The sequence below is a fragment of the Nyctibius grandis genome, chromosome 24, assembly GCF_013368605.1.
Source record: "Nyctibius grandis isolate bNycGra1 chromosome 24, bNycGra1.pri, whole genome shotgun sequence".
NCBI lineage: Eukaryota > Metazoa > Chordata > Aves > Nyctibiiformes > Nyctibiidae > Nyctibius > Nyctibius grandis.
In genome coordinates, this window is record NC_090681.1 from 2,218,466 (window position 1) to 2,243,469 (window position 25,004).

At 52.1% G+C, this 25,004-nt stretch overlaps 2 protein-coding genes across 3 annotated transcripts; one reads left to right on the top strand and one right to left on the bottom strand.

The window, feature by feature from the left end:
• The first annotated feature begins 4,169 nt into the window (after positions 1-4,169).
• MARCKSL1 (MARCKS like 1) lies at positions 4,170-6,079 on the top strand. The gene is made up of 2 exons (XM_068417702.1): positions 4,170-4,296; positions 4,715-6,079. The coding sequence occupies exons 1-2, from the start codon at positions 4,201-4,203 to the stop codon at positions 5,309-5,311; spliced, it is 693 nt and encodes a 230-aa protein (XP_068273803.1). The 5' UTR covers positions 4,170-4,200; the 3' UTR covers positions 5,312-6,079.
• A 1,848-nt stretch (positions 6,080-7,927) lies between these two features.
• On the bottom strand, positions 7,928-23,947 carry HDAC1 (histone deacetylase 1). Of its 2 annotated transcripts, XM_068417681.1 has the most exons (14): positions 23,828-23,947; positions 19,519-19,631; positions 18,964-19,081; positions 15,924-15,998; positions 14,618-14,756; positions 13,847-13,988; positions 12,560-12,652; positions 12,137-12,245; positions 11,874-12,014; positions 11,311-11,419; positions 11,090-11,220; positions 10,142-10,288; positions 9,991-10,039; positions 7,928-9,616 (listed from the first exon to the last, which is right to left on the bottom strand). In XM_068417681.1, exons 1-14 carry the CDS (start codon positions 23,874-23,876, stop codon positions 9,589-9,591), a joined length of 1,443 nt encoding a protein of 480 aa, XP_068273782.1. In that variant the 5' UTR covers positions 23,877-23,947; the 3' UTR covers positions 7,928-9,588. The 2 variants fall into 2 exon arrangements, with proteins under 2 accessions (XP_068273782.1, XP_068273783.1); XM_068417682.1 differs by lacking the exon at positions 15,924-15,998.
• Between the last annotated feature and the right edge of the window lie 1,057 nt (positions 23,948-25,004).

The following is a 25,004-nucleotide window of genomic DNA, read 5'->3' on the forward strand; positions in this document are numbered from 1 at the left end:
CGGGAGATAAGGAGCGTGGGACGAGCATCCCGCCTGGGCGAGGGCCTCGCGGCCGGGTCCTGCTCTCCCGGGAGGAGCTGGGAGGGACGAGGTGGGGCTGGGAAAGGCAACGTGGGGGGGTTTGATCCCCACCATGCAGAAGCTCCCCCAGGGCTGTGCCCACGGGGAGGCACCCAGGACCCCTGACATCCCACCACCATCCCCACCCTCATCCCCAGCGGGGCTGGGGGCCCTGGGCCACCCCGCTGAGGGGGTTGGAGGGGCTGAGGTTGGAGGGCTTGGCTTTGCCAATGCTCCAGCTGCTGGCCAAAAAGAAGGGCAGGTTGTCTCTGAGATAAGAGACCACGGGATTGCTCTCTCCTTCCTCTGCCACGATTCACAGCTGCCAACCTCTGCCCCCAGCCGCCCCGGCATGAGCCGAGAAGGGGGTGACGGGCACCGAAAGGTCCCGGGGTGGGAGATTGGGGCCGGTCCTGCCCCCGTGCAGGAGGGTGGGATGCGGGAGGATGTCACCGGAGTGAGAAGCAAGCCCAGAAATAGCAAACGCGGTTACACAAGGCACCGGTTGCCATGGGATCTTCACAACCAAAAATGATGGGGCTCTGGCAGATACAAGAACGGGCCCTTTTATGTGTTTCTCTGGGAAGTCAGCGCCTCACTGGAGCCTTCCCCAGGGCAGGAAGGATTCGGGGATGCCGGTTGTGGCACCGGCTCTGTGCGGGTGGCAGGGAGACCCCCAGCAAAGCCCCGGGCAGACCCTTGCTTGGGTCCAGGATGCATTTTCCCAGTGCAAACGTCAGAGGGTCGGTTGGCACTGGCTTGGCAGCCAGCCCCAGTGACGGCACAGCGACCAACTTCTCCTTGGGCCAGGGACTGGAAAGGCCCCCTTGGCCACCACGCAGCCCCGCTCTTCCTCCTGCCCACCCAGCCCCGGCCAGCCCTCCTTCCCCACAGAAATCCCCAGCACGAAGCTCAGCAGATTTCCCTCCTGCAGCTGAGGACGGCCCCGCTCGGCACACGCCGTGTCCCCCAGCGCCTTCGCCCCGTCCCCCCGTGGGCTGAGCAGCCAGAGCATCGCTCGCCCCGGGGACTGGGGAGGTGGCCACATCCTGGAGCCGCACTGCAGGGTGTGGGAAAGCCAAACCACGGCCGGGCATGGCTGGGGGCACGGCAGAGGCGGACCCCAACCTGCGGCCGGTGTTTTCAGCCGAGGGCTGTTTGCCAGGGCCGTTCTCGTGCCGGAGCTGCTGTGGTGGCAGAAGCCGTTACTGTCCGTCCCTGCATACAGCCCTGCACTCTCCCTGCTGGAATTCTCTCCCCGGAGAGATCTAATTAGCTAATTCCTTTGCTATTTATAAATCAATATGGAAATCCCTCTGCTTTATTGCCAGCACCGTTGGTTGCCCTGGCTGGGCCCCCACTAACTCGGTTAAAACCCTCAAGCAGATGATCACAGGCTTGTGAACGGCTCTAGGTACATGAATAAATAATTGCATTAATTCTTCGTTAAGGGCTGGGTGCCTACGGCGGGCGGCAGGGGCAGGTCGTGGGGCTGGGGGCTGCACCCTCCCACCCCACTCCAAGCCGCTCTGCCTTGCAGCCTGTCAGCGCTTAACACCTAATAAATTAATAATCAGCACGCGGTTTAAGTAGGTCTGGAAAGTGGAAAATAACATCCACGAAGATCTTGCATCCCCGAGGCCTTTTGGGCAGGAGCAGCGTGCAGAGAGGCAGATTTGTCTGCCTGTCCATCTGCCGGAGGAGCAGACAGACCCGTCATCTGCCCACCCGCCTACACCCTGCAAATCCCGTCACCTCCCCGTCACCCAAAGCCCTGGGAGCCAGCGGAGAGGAGCATCCTCTGCCCCGCGCCCGTGCCCTGCCCGACGGCTGGGGACAGAGGAGGTGGCGGCGGAGGGATGGGACCGTGCCACCAACACGGTCTGCTCCGTGCCACCAACACCCCTGTGACATGCAGGAGAGGAAAACAGCCTCTTCCCAGGTTGAGAGCAGGAACAACAGGCCAACGGGTCTACCTGGGGGGGGACCCACGCTCACCCCGTGGGGTGCCGGGGCTCCAAGCATGGCTCCCGAGCCAGCCCAGCGCCCCGTCGGTGCAGGCAGGATGGCCACCGGCAGCAGCCCCAGGCCTTGGGAGAGGAGCACGCTCGGGAATCCACAGGGGAACGTGTCTATTTATAAACACAGCCCTTACGCAGCGCTGCAGAAGAGGGTTTTCAAGAAAAGCCGGGCTCAAGAGAGAGATGTGGCGAGGGGGGATTCCTCGGAGATGAAAGCCGCTAGAAACCGGCACGTGAGGTCTCCCGTCACCCCAAATGCTGCACCCCCAGAGCCCCCTCCCAGCTCGTGGTACCCGCAGCAGGGATGGTGCAGATGGGTGGTGGGTCACGGTGCTGCTCACCTGAGCGGCTTCCTCCTGGCTCTGGTGCAGGAGGATGGGAGCCACGGGTGGGATGGGATGAGGTGGGATGGGATGAGGTGGGATGGGATGGGATGGGATGAGGTGGGATGGGATGGGATGGGATGGGATGGGATGGGATGGGATGGGGTGGGATGGGGTGGGTCAGGATGGGACAGCAGCATAAGGACTCTCCGCATCCCTGTGGAGAAGAGCTGGGACAAAAGGAACCTCTGCAGAGAGAAAGAAAATCACTCCCAGAAGGTGGGAAGCAGTAAGGGCTGGGGACATGGGGCTGGAGCGTGCGCTCAGGAACAAGCTGCAGAGGACAGAGCGTGTTCACTGACTGATTTAATGGACTCGCTTGGACCCTTTGTCTTCCCAAAGCAAACAGCCTCGCCACGCTCTGAAAAGCGCGTGCTTTCAAACCAGTGCATCCTCTGCGGCCCCTCCGCAGCCCCGATGGCCACTCGGGCAACTCTCCATCTTGCAGGTGGCCGAAGGCACGGGCGGGCGGGTGGACCAGCAGCAGCCCTTCAAAGGCTTTATCAACTGGCGACCAAAAGTCAATAAGGAAGATGCCGCCTGTTTTAATTAACAGAAATTTCGCTCCAAAGGGGGTGAGATGATGTGTGCGGGGGGGGGGAGGGAGGATGGAGACAAAACATGACCTTGTTGGCGGCGCGCACACAGCGGCACATTGTTTTCCTCGCGGAGACGCTGGCCTTGATCGTGCGCGGGCTCTGCGGCACAGCTGGGGGCTGGGGGGTCCCGCCTGCCCGCGGCAGCTCCGGGGCACGATTGGCAGGAGTGGGGTGCAGGGTGCCTGGAAGGCACCGGGGCTGCAGGGCTTGGGGCACGGGACTTGGGAGCGTGGTACGGTGTGGGCTGGTCAGGCTTGGGCAGGCACAAAAGGGTCTTGGTTTTGGGAGCCTCCAGTGAAACCAGCTGTGCTGGGGTGCCAACAGAGCCCCCGGGAGCGAGTGCCCCACGGCCACTACTGGCTCTGCGCTGCGGTGAGGCCACGGCCGGTGGCCTTGGCAGCACAGGGAAGCTGCAGGCCCCTTGCCAGCGTTAGCATCCACCTTGGTTTAGTCCCATTTTCTTTTCTCCTGAGGTCTCCGTTTCCGGGAAAGGAGAGAAGAGGAAAACCCGGAGGGGAAAAACCTACCAGTCTGCGTGTCAGGGAGGTCAGCGAGGCGGGGAGCCGGGGTGTGACCCACAGCAGGACCTTCGGGGGGCTGATGGGGCTGGGGTGATCAGTACCCTGGGGTGATCAGTACCCTGGGGTGACCGGTACCCTGGATTGAGTGGTGCCCTGGGGTGATGGGATAAGGCAAGCTGGGTGATGGGATGAGACAGTTCTGCAGGGTGACAGGACTGGGACAAGTGGTACCATGGGACCCTCCCGGGGGTGATAGGGCTGGGGGCAGAGGCACCCCAGGGGTGTTGGGGCTGGGATGAGCAGCACCCCAGGGGTGAGTGGGCTGGGGGGGGGGCAGCAGCACCCCACTCCCCTTCCCCACCACCTCCCCGCAGCCCGGCCTCGCCCCGCCCGGGGCTGCCCCGGCCCCCCGAGGGCGCACAGCCGGGAAGGGGGAACGGCCCCGTAGGTGCCCCCCGTCCCCGGCGGGGCGGTGGCTCCATCGCCGTCCCCCGCCCCCGGGGCGGGCTCGGCGGCGGCCCGCCCCCTCCCCGCGCCTTATTACCGGGGCGGCGGGGGGCTCTGCCCACTCCCTCTCGGCAGCCGCCGCGGCGGGGTCGGCCCGACGTGCCGCACCATGGGCAGCCAGGGCTCCAAGGCGGCCAAGGCGGGGGGCAGCGCCCCGGCAGCCGGCCACGCCGCCGCCACCGAGCCCGCCAAGGCCAACGGGCAGGTAGGTACCGGGGGGGGCACCGGGGAGCCGCGCCGTGCGCCCCGCCGGGGCGGGCGGGCGGACAAAGGCGGCTGCGGCTGCTCGGCGAGGACGGGGCGGCGGCGGCCCGGGGGAACCCTCCTGCCCGGCGGGCACCGAGCGATGCGGCTCCGCCCGCGCCGCGCCCCGGGCTCCCTCCCGGTACCGGGCGGGGGCCCCGTCCGCCGCCTCGCCCCGGTACCGGGCGTGGAGCGCGGGCGCCGCCTGGTGGCAGCGCACTGACCCCCCCCTTCCTCCCCGTGCATCCCCCCCCCGGTGCACCCCCTCCCCATGCCCGGTGCCCCCCCCTTTCCCCGGCTGGGTGCGGGGCTTTGGGGAGGGGGTGCCGGGTCCCGGCTGTGCCTAACGCGCTGCCCCGCTGCCTCCCCTTCCCCCGCAGGAGAACGGCCATGTGAGGCTCAACGGGGACATGATGCCCAAGGCGGGGGGCGAAGCGGCACCCCTGAACGGGACCGGCTCGGCCGAACCCCTCCAGGAGGAGAGCAAGGGCGAGGCGGGCGGCGGGGACGCCATCGAGCCCGCTCCCCCCGCCGAAGGGGCCGACGCTAAACCCGAAGGTGCCGCGGCCCCCAAGGACACCCCCAAGAAGAAGAAGAAGTTCTCGTTCAAGAAATCCTTCAAGCTGAGCGGGATCTCGTTTAGGAAGAACAAGAAAGAAGCCGGGGACTCCTCTGGGGCCTCTCCCACGGAGGACCAAGGCAAGGCAGAGGCCAAGGGAGAGGAGAACCCCGCTTGCTCAGGCAGCGGGACGCAGCCGTCGGCTCCCCCCGAGGAGGGGACAGCGGAGGAGCAGGGGGACCCCGGGGAGAGTGGCCCTGCTGAGGCCAAGAGGGAGGCTGCAGGAGCCGGGGGAAGCAAGGAGGAAGAGAAGCAGCAGGCAGGGGAAAGCCACGGGGATACAGCCAAACCAGAGGAGCCCCCCAAAGCGGCGGGGCCGGAGCCTACAACAGCTCCGGCGGAGCAGAAGGAAGAGTAGAGCCCACTTGGCATCGACCCAACTTAAGACTCTTCCACCATCCTCTCCATCCCGGTGACACCACGGACTCGCTGCCTGGCCCACCACGCACCTCCCCGGCCCACCTCCAACTGACAACGCTTTCTAAAACCGACACGTCCCCGAGTTATTTCTTCCTCTCTCTGTTAGAAAGCTGGTTTGGATTCCCACCACCGCCACCACAACTTGGAGCAGTTTTACCCGAATCCTTTAAAACTGGGGAGGAAGACTATCCTGGACATAACTGGAATGTACAGCTGGTAAGAGCCCAGATGTCCCATCCCGCTCTGGTGGCTCTGCTGGCCTCCTGACTGTCCCCCCTCTCCTCCTGGCAGCCTTCGAAGCCCAGCAAGCCAGTGACTGTTCAATGGATTCTTTTTTTTTTTCTCTCAGTTTACATTCCTGGTTCTGACTTCATTTAAAGTATTTTGTGCTTTTTATAGAAATCAATGGTTTAAAAGCTAATCTGGTTAGTTTTTTTATAACGTCTTACTCTTGGCTTAAAATCATAAAGCTTGTAAGTCCGCTGTGTTTAATTCTGCTTCTAAGGGATAACTTTTAGGGTGTGGGGTGGAGGGAGGGGGCCTGCCAGCTGTATAATGTGAAGCAACATTGTTTTCTCTGTAAATAATTTTTTAATGGCCAAAACACTTGATTTGCAATTTTCTAACTTCTAAAAAAAAAAAAAGGCAAAAAAAAAAAATAAAAAAAGCTGTATGGGCTTTATTGTAACATTTGAAAAGAATAAATGGTGACCCCTTTATGGGTGAGCTTGAGTTCTTCTTGTCCTGGATGCCAGACAAGGGCCAGGGAAGATAGCAGCAGCTTATTTAGTTCAACAGCTGCTGCATTTAATCACTCCAGCCCTGGCTCTGCTCGCAGTTAATTGACTTGCAGCAGATGTAGAGCCACAGCCACAAAGGACTTTCTTTCTCACACAGGCCTCGTCACTACCTTAGGATCGCTGTTCAGCTGACAGCTTGGTAACTGTTTTCTTAGAGATCTAACCCATTTTTTCCTGGTGGGGGTAAAAGGGGAAAAAAAGGTCTCTTCTCAGGAGGGCTACTAGGTGAAATTCCCATGTTAAGCTTGGTTTCTTTAATTTCAAATTTTTTTTTTTAGTGGCTTTACAATAGGATTGGCTCCTCTTTCCTGACCAGACATGCTAGAGCACAAGAGCTATGCACGAGGAGCAAAGATTGACTTCCAAAGAGAAAAATGAAGGGACAGTGGGTGCCTCTATAATTTCTCCTGTGATCTGCACAGGGCTAGAGGTGGTTTTTATGGAGACAGGCATGCAGAAGGAAGGAGCCTCCCCCAGCGCTCCTTCTGCCAGCCCAGGCTGCAGCAGCAGGGCCTGGCCCCTCCATTTAACGGCCTGCTCCTATCTCCCATCCTACCACCTACCCCTGATGTTTTGGCTGGCAAAGATGATGGAGAAAAGCAAGGACCGTTGTTTTCCCAACTGGTACCACCCTGGGAAGGTGACTGCTCTTCCGTGGGCCTCGAGGTAGGTGGAAATAGCCAAAACCTCTTCATTTTATGCAGCACATCCTCCTATCAATAGCAGGAAGCTAAAGCAAGCGGCCTGCTTCAAAATGCAGCAGGGTGGTCATCCCTAGTCATTTGGGGGGCAAAAAAAAATATTTTAAATGTAGGCACTGTGATCTGCAAATTATTTCTAAGATTGCTGGGGGTTTGTCATGCGAGACACAGCTGCTTTGTGGCCCAGCCACGCGCCGGGGCCCTGCAGCTGCCGGGCGGCACCGCGGCAGCCATTTTAAGACACAAACCCTGGAAGGAGAAGGGCTGCAGTTGCACGTTGGCATGCGTGATCTGGCAGGGGTAACTTGAATTGTACAGTGTTTTTTTGTTCAAGGAGGAGAGGATTTTAACTGTCTGCTAGGGTGAAAATAATAACTGGGTTTCCTGGGGGAGTTTCGCTCCATAAACAGCAGATTTGGCTCCTTTTGTGTCCGTTTCAGGTGTGATCACTGCTCAGTCACAGAACTAACCTGCTCCTAATTATATTAAAGAAATTCTCTTCGCTTGAATAGCAGATAAAAACCACTCATTCAGCCAAAAGATACTCCCTTCCCACAACTTATTATCCCTTTTCTAGATTAGCATTGCTTTCAGAGCATCACCTGCACGCAGCACTGTAACTCCAAACCAACCACAAACCCAATTAGCATGAGCAATGCTGCTGGATGAGTACCCAGCTGTAATTTAGAAAAGAGACACAAGAACTGCCCTGGTGACCCTTAGTAGAAGAGCTGTGAGCAAACAAAACCCCTGGTATTTCAACTTACCTTTTCTGGAGAGAAAGGTCATGAGGAGAATTTCAAGGCTATTTTATAAGGGAAAAAATAGAACAGACATCCACAGAAGAAACTAAAGCCATCTTTCACATGCAGCAGAGAGTATGCTCCGAATAAAATGCTTCAGGGGATGCACTTGAACCAACACATCCAGCCCTCTTTGTGAAAGAGGGGGTGGAAAATAATCATTTTCCAGCAATGGCTCTGAAAACAAATTGAATTCCCCCTCTAACCAAGTGGTTCCTCTCCGTAAAGCTGTACAAACTCACACCAACCATAGAAATGTACCAGTTTTATTACAAAGATTCTCAAAATTCAAAATAAAAGCATCTTTAAAAAACCACAATATATTTCACCCCCCGACACAAAGATACACTGATCTCTCTCGCTTCACATACAAACACTGAAGAGCAGGAGTGACACGTCACTCGATCTAAAGAGACTAAAAAACTCATGGTGGAAAAGGGAAAAAAGGTATTTAAAAAAATAAAACATTTAAAAAATAACCTGTGTTAAGTTAGCAGCATTATTAGAGTTGAAACCATCAGCAGCGCTCCGTGGGAGGTACAGATCCTCTTATGGACAGAGGAATCCCCCTGAGAAAGGAGAGCAGCGAGTCAAAACTGCCTGCAAAATTTCTGCAAAGCATTTCACTAAAAGCTCATGTAATGATCAGCTGTACAAAAACGAGATGCAAAAGAAAGGCCAGTTCTGGTCACAAAAGACTTCAGGGTGTGGGATAATGCGTGGGAGGAGGAAGAGGAGTAGTTACAAAAATGTACAGAGCCCCATCTGCTGTTCCCTTATAAAGATAACAGCTCAGAGGGCTGATAAAAAGGTTCTCCATATTTACTGGCCTTGAGAGCAAGAGAGAGGAAAGGTTCAATGTGAAAACATTTGTACTTCACTTCAGAGAAGAGTTTTTCAGTGAGCGACACACACTGACAAGAGGTTTCAGCCGGGCTGTTCGCTCTGGGCTTTAGACGAGCTGGGAACTTCTGCAGTGGTTTCAGCCTAGGACACAGCAGTACTGAGAAAGCACACGTAGGGAGGGCAGAACAAGCAGGAAAAGCAAAGCAGGCGGCCAAACGGGCAGTAACTCACTTTCCCCCACAAAGAGGGGCATAGGTATAGAAAAAAGGTATAAAAACTTCATCCCTTCTCTTACTCGAGATGCATAATGCTGCCACACTAACTGGATCTGCAAGATCTTGGAAAATGTTAACCACCACATTAGGGTGAGTTTCATTTTGCATTTTCCAGATCTGCACCTGCAGGGCTCTTGGGCTGATTCACTAAAGCGCTTTTCAGGTTGCTTTTAAGCTGCTTCATCTCTTTCCACAAGTTTGCTGCAGGGAGGTAGCCAACTCTATTCAAGAACTGCACTATTTGACCCTGAGAAGCGGCACCAGCTTGCAGTTACTTGCCATGGTGGAATCACACTGAAGACCAAAGCAATAGTCAGTCTCTCACAGGCTTCATTTGGGAACTCATATTCTCCCACCAAAAAAAAAAAAACCCACAAAACAAACAAAAGAAAAAAAAAATGTCATGGCCATCTTTCCACCTAACCTGAAATTCAGATACTACTTCTACTTAAATTATTCTTTCCCAAGGGTGTTTATTTCAGAGGAGAGAGTAAAGAAAGGAAGTGATTTTTTTTCAAAGACACACTAAGGAGGCAGTGGAAGGCAAGAGTGAAACTTCCCAGTCACCAAATCTGGGCAGTGCAGGTCTGTCTACTCTGCAGAATCCTCCCTATCTGCTCTCAGCGGAGTGCAGCAAGGAATAATTTACAGTTCTCAAGTCATTTATACATTTATATAGAAATATATACAGAAACATATATAAAATATAAATCCTGTGGAATGGGAGGCAACCAGAGAAGCTAACCTACGACAACTACGCACTGACAGGGACTGTCCAGCTGCAGCCATCTTAGGTGGATTTCGTCTCTTCCTTCACCCTGTGGAAGCAAGTGGTGAAGAATTTGATTTAAGCAACTCGGGCTGTGCCCAAGCTTTAGTAACAAGCCAGAGCCACAACCTTAAAAATGCTGCTTACATGGCCCACCTTCATGTAAAACATGTAACGTGTTACTGAATGAAGGCACAGTGTTTTTAAGCCCTTTTCACCAAAGGCTCTGCTCTCACAGAGCTTTACCACACGTGCTGTTCTACACATCAAACTTCTTCCCCTTAAGAGCCCGTGACAAAGCCATCCAAACGACCATGGCTCCCCTCCAACCCTTCAAGCTGTGCAACATCCCACTGGGGGCATGGAGAGATGCACAAGTACAGGCACAGCCATTTAATCGCCAAGCCACGAGACAGGGCTCACCCTTTGGGTTCTGCTTTCTCCTCTTTTGCTTTTTCCTCTTCTTTCTCATCTAGGGAAAAAAAAAACCAACACAGTGGTATAGTAGGAACATACATGCCAGGCAAAGTTCCACAGAGCTGGGAGGGCTGCTGGTCCTAGCTCTCACGCTTACCTTTCTTCTCCTCTTCCTCCTTTTCCTCCTCTGTTTTCATACGCTTAGCTTTCTTGAAGTTGGCGACATTTTTGCGCCCTCCTTCCCCTTCATCTTCAGAGTCAGAGAATTCTTCATCACATGATATTCTTTTATCAGAATTGCGGACTGAGGGCGAAGAGGATGAGAGGTTGTTTCGGCAGATTTAGAAGTCAGGAGACACCAAACACTAACTGCTCCAAGTACCTCTGCACACTGGAATAAACTAACGAGCCTACGTAAGTCAGAATTAGGCCACGATAAAAACACCATCTTTCTACCTGCCATATCTTTTAACTCATCACTCCTAACTGCTCATGCCTAAGATCCAGGATCACATGTACAACTTGGATTAGGTACAGTGTGATGTCTAGACTTGACAGCATAAGCAGGTTAACCACCCTCACACTGAGAAAATCTGTCTGCCAGATCTAAAGGCCATCAGCCAATCTGGATATAAACAAGCATTTTCACTGCAGAAGACAACTTCTGGGATCAAACCTGACAGTCTCTCAGAAAGTATTCTGTCATAGCACCTACATCACAGGAACTGTTTAAATTCTCACATCAAAGCCTAGGTTGTTTAAGGCATACAAACTCTGTCCGTCACACTAGGTTCTCCCATTATGGAAATCATCTGGCAGAAGTGCCATTTCTCCAAGGAAAAAGAAACCTATTGGCTCTACAGTGCTCAGCATCATTGCTTTATCTTACAAAATCAATCAAGAAAGGTGGGAACAGAGTCAAACTGAAGGACTTCAGAACAGAAATATAGCTAAATCATATATCCTCCTCTCTTTATGAGGGTAACTCAGCTTAGAGCCTGCACGCTTCTCCAGCTAACTGATCCTGTTCGGGTTTGCAGCCGCAGGCTCTGAACAGTGCTCTTCCCAGCTGGGCAATGCAACTATGCCAGAGACAAACACATACTTGAAATGCGTTTCTCAGGATCTTCTTCCTCTTCATCTCCACTGTCCTCCTGAACAGCATCCTCAGGAATTGGCTGCATCTGGACGCCAGGGGCATGAGGCAGCATGCGCAGATTCTCAAAGAGTCGTTGCCTAGAGCCAGCCAGGAAAGCAACACCTCCGTCAGCAAGGAGCCACCCCCAGTAGAAGGTGTCAGTCTTACAAAGAGGAGCAAACACTTACTTGATCTTCTCGAGATACTCATTGGTATTCTGGTTAGTCATGTTCGAGGGACTGATGTGGAGCTTAAAGTCTGGCCCAAAGTACTCAAAATAGTCATTATATGGAAGCTCTGCAAGTTAAAAAGGAACAAACACCAAATTACCACTGGATTGGTGACAAAATACTACAAACACGTTGTACTGCTACAGAAAAGCACAACTGCATTTACCTAGGCGTAGGAGCGAAGCTCTCCTAGCCCAAATTCAGATCAAAGCAGACAACTTAGCGACAGTACAGTCAAAGCTTACTTGGCAGTTAAACACTATCATTGCACCCAGAAGTTTTCAATAGAAGGTCATCTCATTTCAGTGAGACGGCAAGGCTGCTGGAGGGGAGAGCTACAGGACCAGAATGCAAACAAGAACAGCTACTGCAAATCAGGGCATCCAAAAGCTATTCCACAGCAATAATCCAGAGCTAATGACACATCTCAGGGTTGCTATCTCTCCCACATTTCCCTGAGCTCTGTTACTAGAATGTCATTGTCCCTCAGACTTGCTTCTAAGGCTCCAGAGGAGAATTACCATTGGGAATTTCAGTGTCCAAAGCCACAGCAGTCTCATAGGTCCAGCATCTAGCCACGTTGCGGATCGTATAGCCACCTCCTCCCAGCATCAGCATAGGCAAATTAAAACTTTTTACAAACTCCACACACTTGGCATGACCTGCAGCAAAAGCAGCAGGGGAAAAGGTCACAGCCTCGTGGCATAAGGAGAATAAACTTTTCAATGAAGCCTCATTATTTCAGTTATGCCAGTTCAACACAGGCACTGTACGATACTCTTACCTTTGATGGTCAGATTAAAACAACCCAGCCTGTCCCCTGACAGAGAATCTGACCCGCACTGCAAGACAACTGCGCTAGGCTGGAACGTCTCCATCACTTTAGATATCACCTAAACAAGAAACCCGTTGTTACGCACTCCCCACAGGACAGTGTCACAGCAACACAGTAACGTCCACGTCAGCAAGTGGCATGAAGACATCCCCAGTGCTCCCACAGCTGCTGACTCCCCTATATTGGTAACAGTCAGGCTCTAACAAAGAGCAGCTTACTGACGACAGGCTGCAATTGTTAGGGAGGAATATAGCCCCTGAAGAACCTTATCACAGAGGACTGAATCAACCTCCCCAAAGAATGGCTCCATGAGCCACCCAGTGACAAAGTATGATCCACAAAGAATCACTCGGCCAAGACGTCTTCACTTACCGGCTTGAATATTGCTTCATAGGACTCATCATCGATTCCGTCCCGGAGGGGGTAGTTGACAGCGTAATACTTGCCTTTGCCTGCACCAATATCCTGTTGGAGTGAGAGACAGGAGAGACCACAAGTCACCAGAGAACGAACACATAAATTGTGCCCCAAATTAGGAAGGGAAGTGTGTGATTCCATCAGTGTAATCTGACTGTAAGCCGAGCCTCTCACGGATAAATACCGCCCTGGCAGGAGGCAGCGAGAGTCAATTGACTCCAACAGCAGCTTTGGAGTGGGTGCATTTGGCCCTCAGTGCTCAGAGAAGAAAAATCTACTACTGTCACCACGTTCACGTTGCTGTGAGCACACAGGCTCTCATTTCACTGGCAAAAGCCACTCTCTTACACAGCGATAAAACTGGCAGCCAAAATTCTAGTTCCAAACCTGTGCACTGCAGAGATGCACAGCCCAAAATAGCAGCTTGGGCTGACCGTGCAGTCTAGTCACTGAAGGAATCTTTAAAATAATAAATATATTTTTACATTTCCATTATCTCTGTAATACCCAAGTGTTTTATAAAAAAATAATAATTTCATTCATGCTGCAGAGTGGCTGCACCAAGAAAGAATGCTGTGGCTGCACTCAAGTTCACATTATCAGTGCCAAACTCTGGGCAGGGCTGAAAAAATACAACTCACAAGTGGCAGACAAGGGAATTCAGATCAGAAAAATGTAATTCCACTAAAAAGCACATAAAAAAAGGTAAAGACCATTTCACCACCGACAACAGCATTCTGGCAATGTCAGAAGTCACAAAGTGAACCCCACCTGTATCTAACTTGAGAGAGTGCCACAGTTAACACCACGCTTTGTGAACACGCAGAACTGACTCACAGGAGGAAATGCCAACAGGATAAACCAGCACCCACAGAAGCACTCCCTCAGAAACTGTGACCCAAAAGCTGGTGTGACCAAAGTTAGTTCACAAGTAGCTACAGGTGACCAACATGCCACCTTCAGAGTGACTTTTCTGAGCTTAATCCCACTGGAAGACTCCTAAAAGACTGATCTCAAAGCCTTGGTTTTATTACTCTACAGGCCATGATGACAGGAACAAAGCACCCGCTCCCAGAGCCGAGCCAGCTGCCTCACATACACACCTTTGCCCTCAGAAAAAGGATGCCACTTTGTGAGCAGGAAAACCCAGGAGAACAGCGATTTTAATTAAATTAGTATGACAGCAAACAGATGGAAAAGACCAAATTTCAGGGTAATTTTCTGCTAAGCCTTCATTCTCACCCGTAGGTCCCCTGTTCCTGGGAAGTATTCTCCGTACTTATGAAAAGACACGGTCATGACACGGTCTGTGGTATAAAAGGCTTCCTCCACCCCATCTCCGTGGTGAATATCAATGTCGATATACAGCACTCTCTGGTGATACCTAGGATCAGAAAGGAGTCAAAACACTGCGTTTCTTCAGAGCAGAAACTGCCTTCATCAGCAGAGCAAATGGGAGGAGAGCAAGGAACTTGGTGCTAATCCCCAGGCTGCACAGCTACCAGCCAGCGCTCTCTCCAGTCTACGAGCAAAAGAGCTGCAGGGAACAGACACGTGCCTTGGTCAGAAGTGGAACAGAACCACAGAGGAAAATAAAGTGGCTTTTTGCTGCTGCAACTGATCTTTGAAGGCAGACTCAACTCAGTTGATTCAGGTTCAGCCAACAGACTGCATTTTCATGTCCAAGCCTCCCACTGAAGTTTGCCTGGAGCCAAAAGCTGTCACATATTACAGCTGTGCCCCCTTTTTCAGGGTGGATGGTAGAGAGAAGGGCCTAAGAGCAACGGCACAGTGCTCCAAGCCTTCTGCCTGCTGCACAGTGCCACCATTAGACATACTGCCTCGGGAGGGAGGGCACTGCATCCCAAAAGATAGCTGATGAAGCTCTCCCAGGAAAACACAGCTAAAAAAAATAAAGGCAACAAAAAAACCAGACTGGGAAGAAAGTGCTAAGGACTGAGAGGAAATGCAGCAGAATGGACAAACAAAAGGGGCAAAGAGTACTGCCCGTACTTGAGGAGCTCCAAGATAGCCAAGACGATATCGTTGACGTAACAGAAGCCAGAAGCCTCGGACTTTTTAGCGTGGTGAAGGCCGCCCGCCCAATTCACAGCAATACCTGTCTGCTGCTTGTTCAGCTTCACAGCACTGGCTGTTGGGAGAAGAATTACAAAACGTTAGCACGAGAGCGAAGGCCCCACGACAGAGAGCAAGGGGCAAAGCACTGATCCCTTACGATCACGTCGTTGCTTATGTGGGTGTTTGGGTACTCTACAAAGCACAAGCCCGAGGGTTTAACACTGGATGTCTTGACACACAAACAAAAGGCACGGGAAGAGAAATGCAGGCTCTGTTTTGTCTGCACACATTTCTCAGTGCAAATCCACAGCATTCTACCTGGGGTCACAGCTGAAGACAGTCTAGATTTCTCAGTGCCCTGAACAAAAGCTTTTAACGCCAGGTTTTATCCCATATATATTTTGGTCATTCACTGAATATGCATTTAGACAAAGGAAGTTCTCTTCCCCCAGCCCTTTCAAAAACTTTCTGCACATTTTGCAAGTCTCCCAGGATCAAAACAAATGATATATTCTGTGGGATCTACAGCTGTGGGACCAGAGAGCACAGCTACTTCAAAAACCGCTGCAGTCAGTATTGTACAGAGTGCTGAGCTGCGTTACAGGAAATAAAGACTTCTCGATGTCACTGTGGGAGCAGCAGCCACAAAGCTGTAACGCCTGTGCACAGTGACACAGTTCCGCAATACCCAGTATTTCTGCAACAAAGTATTTGAAAACAGTGAAAGCATTTTAAATGTTCCAGCTTTCAGGGCGATCACTGAAACCTTTCAGGTTCTGCTTTGCCTCATGTCCAGAGGCAGTGGCTTTTTGTTAAAAACAACAGATAAAGCAACCCTTTTCTCTCCTTTGCAAGTTATGCCTGCCCAGAGCAACGTTTTTACAACTTTTTTTTTTTCTGTAAATCTCACATTGATTTTTTTTTATTAAACCCCTGTTGCTGCTGTGGTTTAAAGTCTTTGCTGGCAATGTTCTTATACCACTTACAGAGTTTTAATACACGCCGTGAAGTAACCCAGACTAGTGAAGATATGCTTAACAAATGCAGAGGGATCTGTCAATACGCAAGGCTTGAACTGTCACATGGGATGAAATCTGGATCTAATTATTAAGGAAATCAGAAATAGGTTTGCAGAGCTTCCCCACCACCACCTACAACAAATTTACTTCCTGGACAGACCTACATTACACACATCTACTTAATAGAAAAATAAAAGGACGTATATAACTTGTGAGCTTACCAACTGAGCCTCCAGCAGAGAGCTGACAAAACTCAAACAACCCATCAAACACAGGGCAGTCTTCCCCAACATTAACTTGGAAAGAATACAAGAGAGTTAGTGAGACAAAACTACAAACAAACGGCAAAGCTTATACCACCACTCGGATTTAAAAGCTAACCAGGTAAGCGATCAAAAGTTTTAAACAACAAAACACCACGCACAAATAACAAAACACTAATGTAATCAACCTGAGGATTGCCTAATGAGGCAAAGAGGTTGTTGCTGTGGGGAAGATGCTCCTGACTTGCAAGAGAACAGGGAAGCAGGTCCCAGGAGCTCCAGTGGAGCGGCACGAGGTGCGCTACAAAGGAGCCAGAAACCAGGCAATCACGTCGGAAAATGAGTGGGCAGAGGAGATGCTATCAGTAAGAGCTTTGTAACACTGATACTCGCCCTAGCAGCAACTCAAGCAGCGCTCATTGAGACGGCACATTTACTGTACGCTGCTCGGCTCCGGCAGCACACGCAGGCTGGGCAAAAGGGGGCCAGCACACCTCACTGCCCCACATGGGCCACACTGCATCCCGCTGCCTGGGCGCCAGCCCTTCCAGGGGAACAGTGCTGTTTCTGACTACAGACCCGACACCGGCTCCATTACACAACCCCACAGCAAGTGGGAAAGGTTTTTGCTCCTGTTTCCTGCTGTATTGCTGATGAGGAGTCAAGAAAGCAAATAATGCCAGCGCTGCAGGAGAGAGGGGGAGATGGGAGATAGTGGCGTGTACTGGATGAGAAGTTTACATCCACATCTGTTCTGTTACACTCTGTACATTCCTTTGCCTGCACCTTGGACAGCCAGTTTTCAATCTCTCAGCAGTACCGTAGTTTTGGCCTGCGTAAATTTCTACTGTAAATAGTTTCATGATTAAAAACAGAAACAGTAACAACAGACTTGTATTGAATCTAGATTTTGCAAGATTTGCTTTTACTAACTGTATTTTTGTAACAACATCTGTAAAATGTTTACTCCTGCACTTAACAAGAAATGCACAGGCAGCACAGTTCTTGCAGCATTAGGAACTTGTCAGTGAACAGTCTCCACAAAGATTGTGTGATAAGGCTGTTTGAATGGTCCCAGCCGGGGACAGGGATCTCTGAAAAGGACAATACCCATCAGGAGACCCAGAAGGAAGCAATTGTTCCCACTTTCCACTTGTTTCAGCAGGGCATGGCAACTGGCAGAGTTTGAATAATTAACTCAAAGAGGTGGCTGGAAACTTTCCCAGTTAAGTGAGGAGAATTTAAGTCATCAATTTCTGCATGCTTCCCATTACAACAAATTAAACTTCTTGCCCTTTAGGTTACAGAGTAGAGTTCCTAAGTCCTCAGGCAGGCAACGTGGCATTAGCAGAATGAAATTAGAGACTGTTCATTCCCTTTACTGCCCCTCAGAACTTTGTGGGCAGCACTGACAGTATTTGAGGGCATCCCTCCGCTATACCTAGCAAAGACAGGAGCTGCTGTGTACACAGAAGCCAGCTGGGCTTTTTCTCACCAGGAGATTCACAGCAGCCAGGACTACTAAGGAGGGACGTTAATAACAGGGGTCAATCACTTGACTATAGGCATAAAGCTCTGGTAGAAGATGAGAGCCACAGATGCTCCTCCTTCCTCGCCGTGGGTGGGTGAGGAGCTTCGTATCTGGGAGAGTGCAACCAGGAGAGCCCAGCATTAAAGGTGGAACCACCCTCATGGAGATCACAGCAGCTCTCCTTCCCTCAAAAGGAAAGCTGAAGCACCAAGCAGGCTACAGGGACCCACCACTGTACTTGACAGTGGTGACCTTGTCTCCTCTATCCCTAGTCTCTGTCCTGAGCCTCCTCTGCTAGTTCTCTAGTTACACAGAGGCTACTATTCCACAGGTCTTGTTGAAGAAAAGCTCTGTCCGCCACATGTTTGAGATTAATTTTCATATTTTGCCTCCTTCAGGTAAAAACAGTTCTCTGGAAGTACAGTACAGAAAATGTTGACTACCAGAGAGAGCAGAGTGGGTGTTTATGAGCCGTATCTGCTTCAGGGGTAAACAGTTCAGTTTGTGTAAATATGTACTTTGGTACATGTCACTTGGTATATTAAGGCATATCATTTACTGCAGGAAGTCTTTCAACCTATATTACTCATGAACTGTATTATTCATTCCTCTTACGTGCTTGTGCCTTAGTATCTGTCCCCTTCAGCTCATACCAGATTTCCAAGTGCCCCTGCTTCAGACTCAAGAGCCGTATTTCTTCTAAATTGGAGATTACAATTACTCCACATAAATGAACCCCACGGGCTGATGACTTTTTTCTGCTCTCGAGGTCTATACTTGCTAAAAACCTAGTTTGCCGCAGTCACTGCCAAAGAACATCAGCTCAGAGTTGCAGAGAGACCAAAAAAAAATGTTTCTATAACATAAAAATCACCATTAAAGAGTCCTTCCATGGACTGGAGAGGTTAGAACAAGAGATTAGCTCACAAAATAAACCACTCTAACGCAAAGCGGACAGGTATCATCGTGCATCTCAACACTCCCCCACTTCCAAACTGCCATTGCCCTGAAAATCCTTCAGAGTTACTGCAGATTTTGGACACAAGTGATGAGTTGGGGTTTTTTGTTTGTTTGTTTTAAATTACACAACAACCCTTTCCCACCTCAACACCTCTGGTTAAAGATAAGCAACAACACAAAATACTTGCAGCTCATAAATGGAGTAGTTCAGTCAGCTCTGAGCCAGGAAGGCAATCTAGAAGAGTTTCCATCACAACACAAGACCAAAAAAAGACAGCCAGGTCAAAGGGTTTTCCTCAGCTCTTTTGGCAGATTGGTTTGACAGAGGGACCTGTTTTTTTTGCAACGCTTGATTTATCAGAAAAATAAAAAACAGAGTCAGAAGAAAGACCATTTCCCATGGTTCTTCCTACTCTTTTTATCACAAACCTCTAAAGCTGGCCTAGGATTCCCAGAACCACAAATTTTAACACTGGTAGGAACCGCAGCACTACAGGCATAGCTTACATCTTTGCATCTGCTTGCTGTACTCAGACATGTTATCTGGGCGAATCGATCTCAGGAACTTTATGTAGTCATCACTGTGGTACTTCGTCATTTCTTCTGCATTTGCCTTGTGAGGGCGCTGCGAGGACAAAAGAAGAGCAAGGCTTGTTTTGAAACACATTTCTCTCCCTAATTCCCATTTCCAATCTCAGATTTATTCCCAGGAACAGCAAAAAAACTCAGAACAGCAGCACTAAACAAGAGAAACTTATTTTTAAATGCAAGAATGCCATTATGGGAGATTGGAATATATTACATATCTAGACAAAGAAAATTTAAGTTACAGGGAGAAAAGCGATTTTGCAGTCTCCAAAGCTTATCTGAAGCAAAGGACATCTCACTACAAGCAATCAGAAGAAAGCAGAAACAGATCAGCACAACTGTTTTTTTCTTTTTTCCTTTCCCCTTTGGCTCAGCAACAGAGAACTTACGAGTCTGAAGCATCAAAATTAAAACCTTACAAGTAAACTAAGACCTTTCATATATATTTCTCTTCACGACCAGCCCTACACTTACATATATCTCCATCTTCCTGTAGAGGCCATAGTTCAGCAGTAGGTTGTGGGTCATCCGGATCCTATGGGGTTTCATAGGATGTCCTTGGCCATAATAGTAGTTTCCAACATCACCTGGGAGCAGAAAGGATTTTGTTACAGCAGGGAAAACTATGAATTCCTCCAAAGAGAACCACAGCTGAGCCACAAGAGCCATCAGGTCATCTGTCATTTTATCTGTCCTTCAGCAGTGCCTCTGTTCACAGGGGATAGGCTCTCCCATCCTGCTTGCACAGGTACCTCCATGGATTCAGAAAACTTTATCCTAGACTCAAATAATACAGACATTTGGAAGTTGGGGTATGGCCAGACAAGGAATTTTTTAATGCCAGTTCTGGAGAAGGCAACCCAGTAGAGTCTGAGCAACTAACATCACTCTTAAGGAAGTTAAGAGAAGGGAGCTCCAGCTTTCCTGGGCGGGAGGAGCTTTGGGCACCACATTAGCCTGTCTGCGCTCAGCAAACGACAGCTCTCCACCGTCCTCTCCAGGCGGTTCAGACCCACTGTGATATCTCCCATTCACAGAGCTCACAGGTTTCACTGAGAAACGCAACGGCGCTCTGAGCAGCAAGCCGCGGGCCAAGAGGCACGCAAGTTTAATCCCGGCTCAGACAGTGACTCATCAGACAGAGCACAGAGCCTCTTTGCCTCAGTTTCTTACTACTCACCTAACAGAAACGAGACACAAAGCAGATAATTCTGTCGATAGCAAACACCGGCGCAGCTGTAGCTTTACAGCTCCAAACGTTTTCACCCTTTATTATTGCTTGAAATCCTCCAGAAGAAGCCCAGTCCCTACCCACGGCACACCCACGCAGACGCACCCGACGAGCCATCCTATGGGCACCAGCGTTAATGAAGTTACCTTCCTGCAAATCTATCCCACACGTCATCTCCCCACGCAGATTATTCCCTACCTAGCAAAAACTGAGCTCACGCTGCACTCTCCCACAGCAAGCACTAACTGGGTTTTTCCCCCTCCTCTCCCAGGGTACTTATTTTCATAAAACTTACCAAAAATTTAACTTCCAGCCTTCTGCCGCCTGCCTGATTTGGCTGCGAGAGGCACAGACTCAGAAGTTGCCAAGAGTAGGAAACATGCAGCCAGCCACGTGCAGCAGAAGTATCACTCAAGCCTCATTTTCTTGGGAAACCAGACTAAGTTGTTCATGTAGTTGTACAACTCCTGATCGGTTTAGGGAGCAGGAGACCCAATCCGGTCTGGCTGGTGACTCAGCATTAATATTTCATCACCAATGTTAATATTCAGGAGAAACTCCTACTTCCTCACAGCACACCGCTGTAGTTTTTCCTCTTGTGGACATGGCCCTGTTTTCAGTCAAAGCAGATGCAAACGGTGCAAATCCCACACCCAGACAATTCTGCTGCTGAAGTTCACCTGTCCGTGGCGCTACGGTAGCACAAAGGTATTTTTCTGGGGCAACTATCCCTACAGTAAAATCAGGTTAAGTCAAGCTTTAGGGAACTCCATAAGAGATGCTCAAGACCCTATCAAGAAAATACAAGCACAAAACTACAGGAAGCTTTGAAAAATCATCATCATCTTCACCTCGGGCTGTCAGCTAAATGCCCTGGGCAAACCCTGACTTCCAAAGCCTGTTTGTGTTCACTCTGCTGAACACATCCCACCACGAGTCCTTCAGAGCAGTCCTGCTCGTGGACGTCAGTGCAGATTCAGAGTGCGTGAACTTGACAGATACCCGTTCCTGTCTGCTGGGGTTAAGCAAGACCCTAAGTGGGGAGCTGATAAAGGAGAAGTTACTGTTCAAGACCAAACCCTCGCACACACCCTCAGGATTTCCATGAGGGACCCTTACGATATCCAGTTACCTTTTTCCCATCCTCTCCATCCCACCTAAACCCTTCTCTGCAGCCCAGGTTCCTTCTCCAGCACCAGACATCCTCCTACCATCTGATGGCTCAAGGAAGAGACCCGCACGCCATCCAAAACAGCTCCCAGGGATCTCCCTTTGGGGAGTTACCACACCAGATTGCGCTGCTCTAACCTCCCTGCACGGAAAATAAAAAGACCCTCACAAACTGCAGGTTACGCCTTCCCTGACAATAAAAGCACACTTTTACCCTAGGACACGCTGTGGATGTTTGCCAGATGCTCGTAAAAGAGTGGGGGAAACAAGGCACTGAAACCTCACCACTGAGTAAATTAGCGAGGGCAGCTATAGACAGGGGTGTATAACACTAACTTCATGTAGTTACCGTGCAATAAAGACTACAAGGACAGCACCCCTGCTTAGCATTTTCAAACAAAATGACTGGTTATTTCATATTTAAGACATCATCGTGTGCCTTTAAAGACTATAGCTTGTTCACAAAGAAGCTTGTCAGTTTTATATTCCAAGGGCAGGGAGAAGTTTGGACACAGAGACCTTTTTTTTCCACTATCCAGGTCGCACGCACACGTATGGCATTCTGGCACTCCCTGCAAGCATTCTGTAAGTTTAAACGAGGCATTTTAGGGCCTGGGGCTCCATCATCCCCTTGTCTATTCTGCTATGACGGCTGTTGCACAGAGATGGGTTGTGTGGTGAAATCAGGCTCAGTTTCGCTGCACCCAGAGCTCTAACGCAGACTCCTCCTCGCCCTGCCCTCCTGAAGACACCGGCTGAGTCAGAGACCCCGCAGGACTGTCATGACAGGCTGAAAACCTACCACTTAGATCTACTTTTCTAGAGAGATAAAAGCCCTCACTTTTATATACCCAACACATACAGAGTTTAAAAGAGCCTGCTTTACTGCTTGCACACTGAGCACGTCCACTTACCAGGAAAAAAGTAGCGAGAAGAAGTTTTTATTTGATTTCACAGACTAAAAACCACGATGAAATAGAGGATTGCACAACACCTTTCACAGAGAGTGATCACAGACTCTATGGAAAATGAGCTCGCCCATCACCGAGGCACCAAGTCACCCCTCTGGAGGGGAGGTGGCTGTGAAGGCGCAGAGGGGATGTGACTGTGATTTCTCCCACAGACCGTGGGGAAGCCGCACAAGACACCCAGCTCTAACACCCCTTCACTTCCCTACCCCAATGGGATGATCATACAGCCCCAAAGCAGAGTTTCCCCAGCCTTGTAAAAGGAAACAAAAAAAAAAGCCAGTCTACAGTCCAGCCAAGTTCACAGCCAGAACTAAACAATGCTCCTAGACACAGGAACTCCCCACAAACAACCACGCAGTCGGTCTGGCTCCTGACGCCTTCAGGTTTGTCCCTTGCTTGTCAGCAACGCCACTGACCCAAACGGGAGCTTCAGGAGCGCCTCTTCCTCTTAACATGGCTCATGCAGGCTTCACCTCCCCACAACCCGTCCTGTCCCCCAGCATCTCCCCAAGTGCTCCCCATCCTCCCAGAAACCTTCTTCAGCATCTCAGCACAGCTCCCAAAGCCTCTCGCAGCCCCATGCCCCCCTCCCCATCCTGGACCCTTCACAGCCCTTCCCCACCCCCAAGGTCCCTAGATCTCCATACCTCCCCATCCTATTCTACCCTCCATTTCCCCCCAGTACTGCTCCCCTATCTTTCCCCCCACTCTTCCCTTCTGCCCTCCAGTGCTCCCCCATATCCCTGCCATGATCCCCCACATCCTTCCTATGCCCTCTAGTGTCCCTCATTCCCAACCCCACTGCAGTCCCCACATAATCCTCCCTCCACCCACGCTCCCACCCCCATGCCCTTATTGCTCCCTGCCCCCCCATTGCAGCCCCCAGCCCTCCCCTGTCCCTCTGTGCCCCCAATATCCATCCCTCTATCCCTCAGCGCAGCCCCCAGCCCCCCAGTGACCCCCATTACCCCTTCCACCACCCCCAGTGCAGCCCCTAGCCCCCCAGGTCCTTCAGTGACCCCCATCACCCCTCCCAAGAGCCCCAGTGCAGCCCCCAGCCCCCCAGTGACCCCCATTATCCCTCTCACCACCCCCAGTGCAGCCCCCAGCCTCCCAGTGACCCCCATCACCCCTCCCACCGCTCTCAGGGCAGCCCCCAGCCCCACCACATTCCCCAGTGGCCCCCCCACTACCCTTAGCCCCCTCCCTCAGAGTAGCCCCCACCCCCATGCCCTCCATTGACACCCCCATTACCCTCCCCAAGCCAACCCCTCACCCCCCATGCCCAGTGACCCCCAGTACCCCCCCAGTGCCTCCCATTACCCTCCTCAATCCCCGCCCCGTGCCCCCTCAGGGCCCCCCGGCGCCCCCCCACCCCCGGCCCCCCTGTCAGTGCCCCTCAGCCCCTCACCATCGTAGTAGTAGCAGACTTTCCGCTTGGTCCCCTGCGTCAGCGCCATTTTCCTGCCTCCCCACAGCCACAGACCTGCCGCCGCGCCGCGCAACCCAACGCGGCCCGCCCCGGGGCCCGGGCCCCACCGCCCCGCCGGTCCCGCCCACCGCGCAGCCCCCGGCCTATCGGGGAAGGGCGCTCCGCCCCCTCCAGCCCGCAAGCCAATAGGAATTCGCGGCGGCGGGAGAGAGCGGGCGCGGGGGAGCCAGCAGGCTAGGCGGAGCGGCGGGGTGCCTGGGCTGTACCACTGCCGCGGAGGCGGGGCCGCGCGGGCTGCACCATCGCTGGGGCCCGGAGGGGGGGGGGCGGGGGCAAATGGGGAGAGGGTCCAGGTGGGCAGGGCGGAACCATTCGCGGGGGGGGGGGGGGGGCAACGCCAGGTGGGGCTGAACCATCCTGGGGCGGTGGGGACAGACGGTGGAGGCCTCCATCAGCGCCCAGGCCCCGGCTTGTCCTGCCCGGGGTGGGCAAGAGTGGGGCCATGGGGGTCCCACGCAGCGGGGGTTGGTGTGAGAGGGGCCTGGGGCCTCAGCAGCACCCCGGGGTGGGGCTGGTGTGAGTGGGGGTCCATCCCCGGAGGGCATCACCCCGCGTGCCCCATGGCGGCCTGGCCTCCCCGCGGCCTCCGCCGGTGCAAAGGGCTTTATTTCCCCCAAAACGCCACGGTGGTTATGGGCCAGACCCTGCAGGCACCGTGGGGAGCCAAGGGACAGGGCGGCTATCGCTCACGAGGGGGTACCTGCCATCACCGGGGGGGATGGACGAGGCGAGGCCCAGCCAGAGCGGTGTGAAGGGGCCGGTGGGGCCCAGGGGCAGCCCCATGGGGGGCTGGAGGCTGGATGTGCACCCTGGCAAGCACAGGGCCAGTGTGGTGGGCACCCACAGGCCCTGCATGGCTCCACCGGAGCCCGCCAAGTGCCAGCCCTCCGCTCCTCGGAGTGACTCGTCAGCTTTGGCCGTCCATCGCCTTCTGGGGGGGTGAAATCTGCTGCTCCAAAGATTTGAAGCGCTTCACATCTTTACTGCCGGGGTCCAGGCAGTGTTCGCCAGTGCCCCGGCGTGATGTGTGTGGAGTCTGTGGGGACCTGGTGCAGGGGGGAGCGCCCCCGGACACCCCAACACGAGGGTGCCCCAG

Excerpts from the sequence above, each read along its gene's own strand:
- MARCKSL1 (XM_068417702.1), top strand. The coding sequence starts at position 4,201 with ATGGGCAGCCAGGGCTCCAAGGCGGCCAAGGCGGGGGGCAGCGCCCCG. Across the intron at positions 4,297-4,714 it reads CCGCCAAGGCCAACGGGCAG|GAGAACGGCCATGTGAGGCT; the intron begins GTAGGTACCGGG and ends CTTCCCCCGCAG.
- HDAC1 (XM_068417681.1), bottom strand. The coding sequence starts at position 23,876 with ATGGCGCTGACGCAGGGGACCAAGCGGAAAGTCTGCTACTACTACGAT. Across the intron at positions 13,989-14,617 it reads GCTATCTTGGAGCTCCTCAA|GTATCACCAGAGAGTGCTGT; the intron begins GTACGGGCAGTA and ends TTCTGATCCTAG. Across the intron at positions 12,246-12,559 it reads ATGAAGCAATATTCAAGCCG|GTGATATCTAAAGTGATGGA; the intron begins GTAAGTGAAGAC and ends TTTCTTGTTTAG.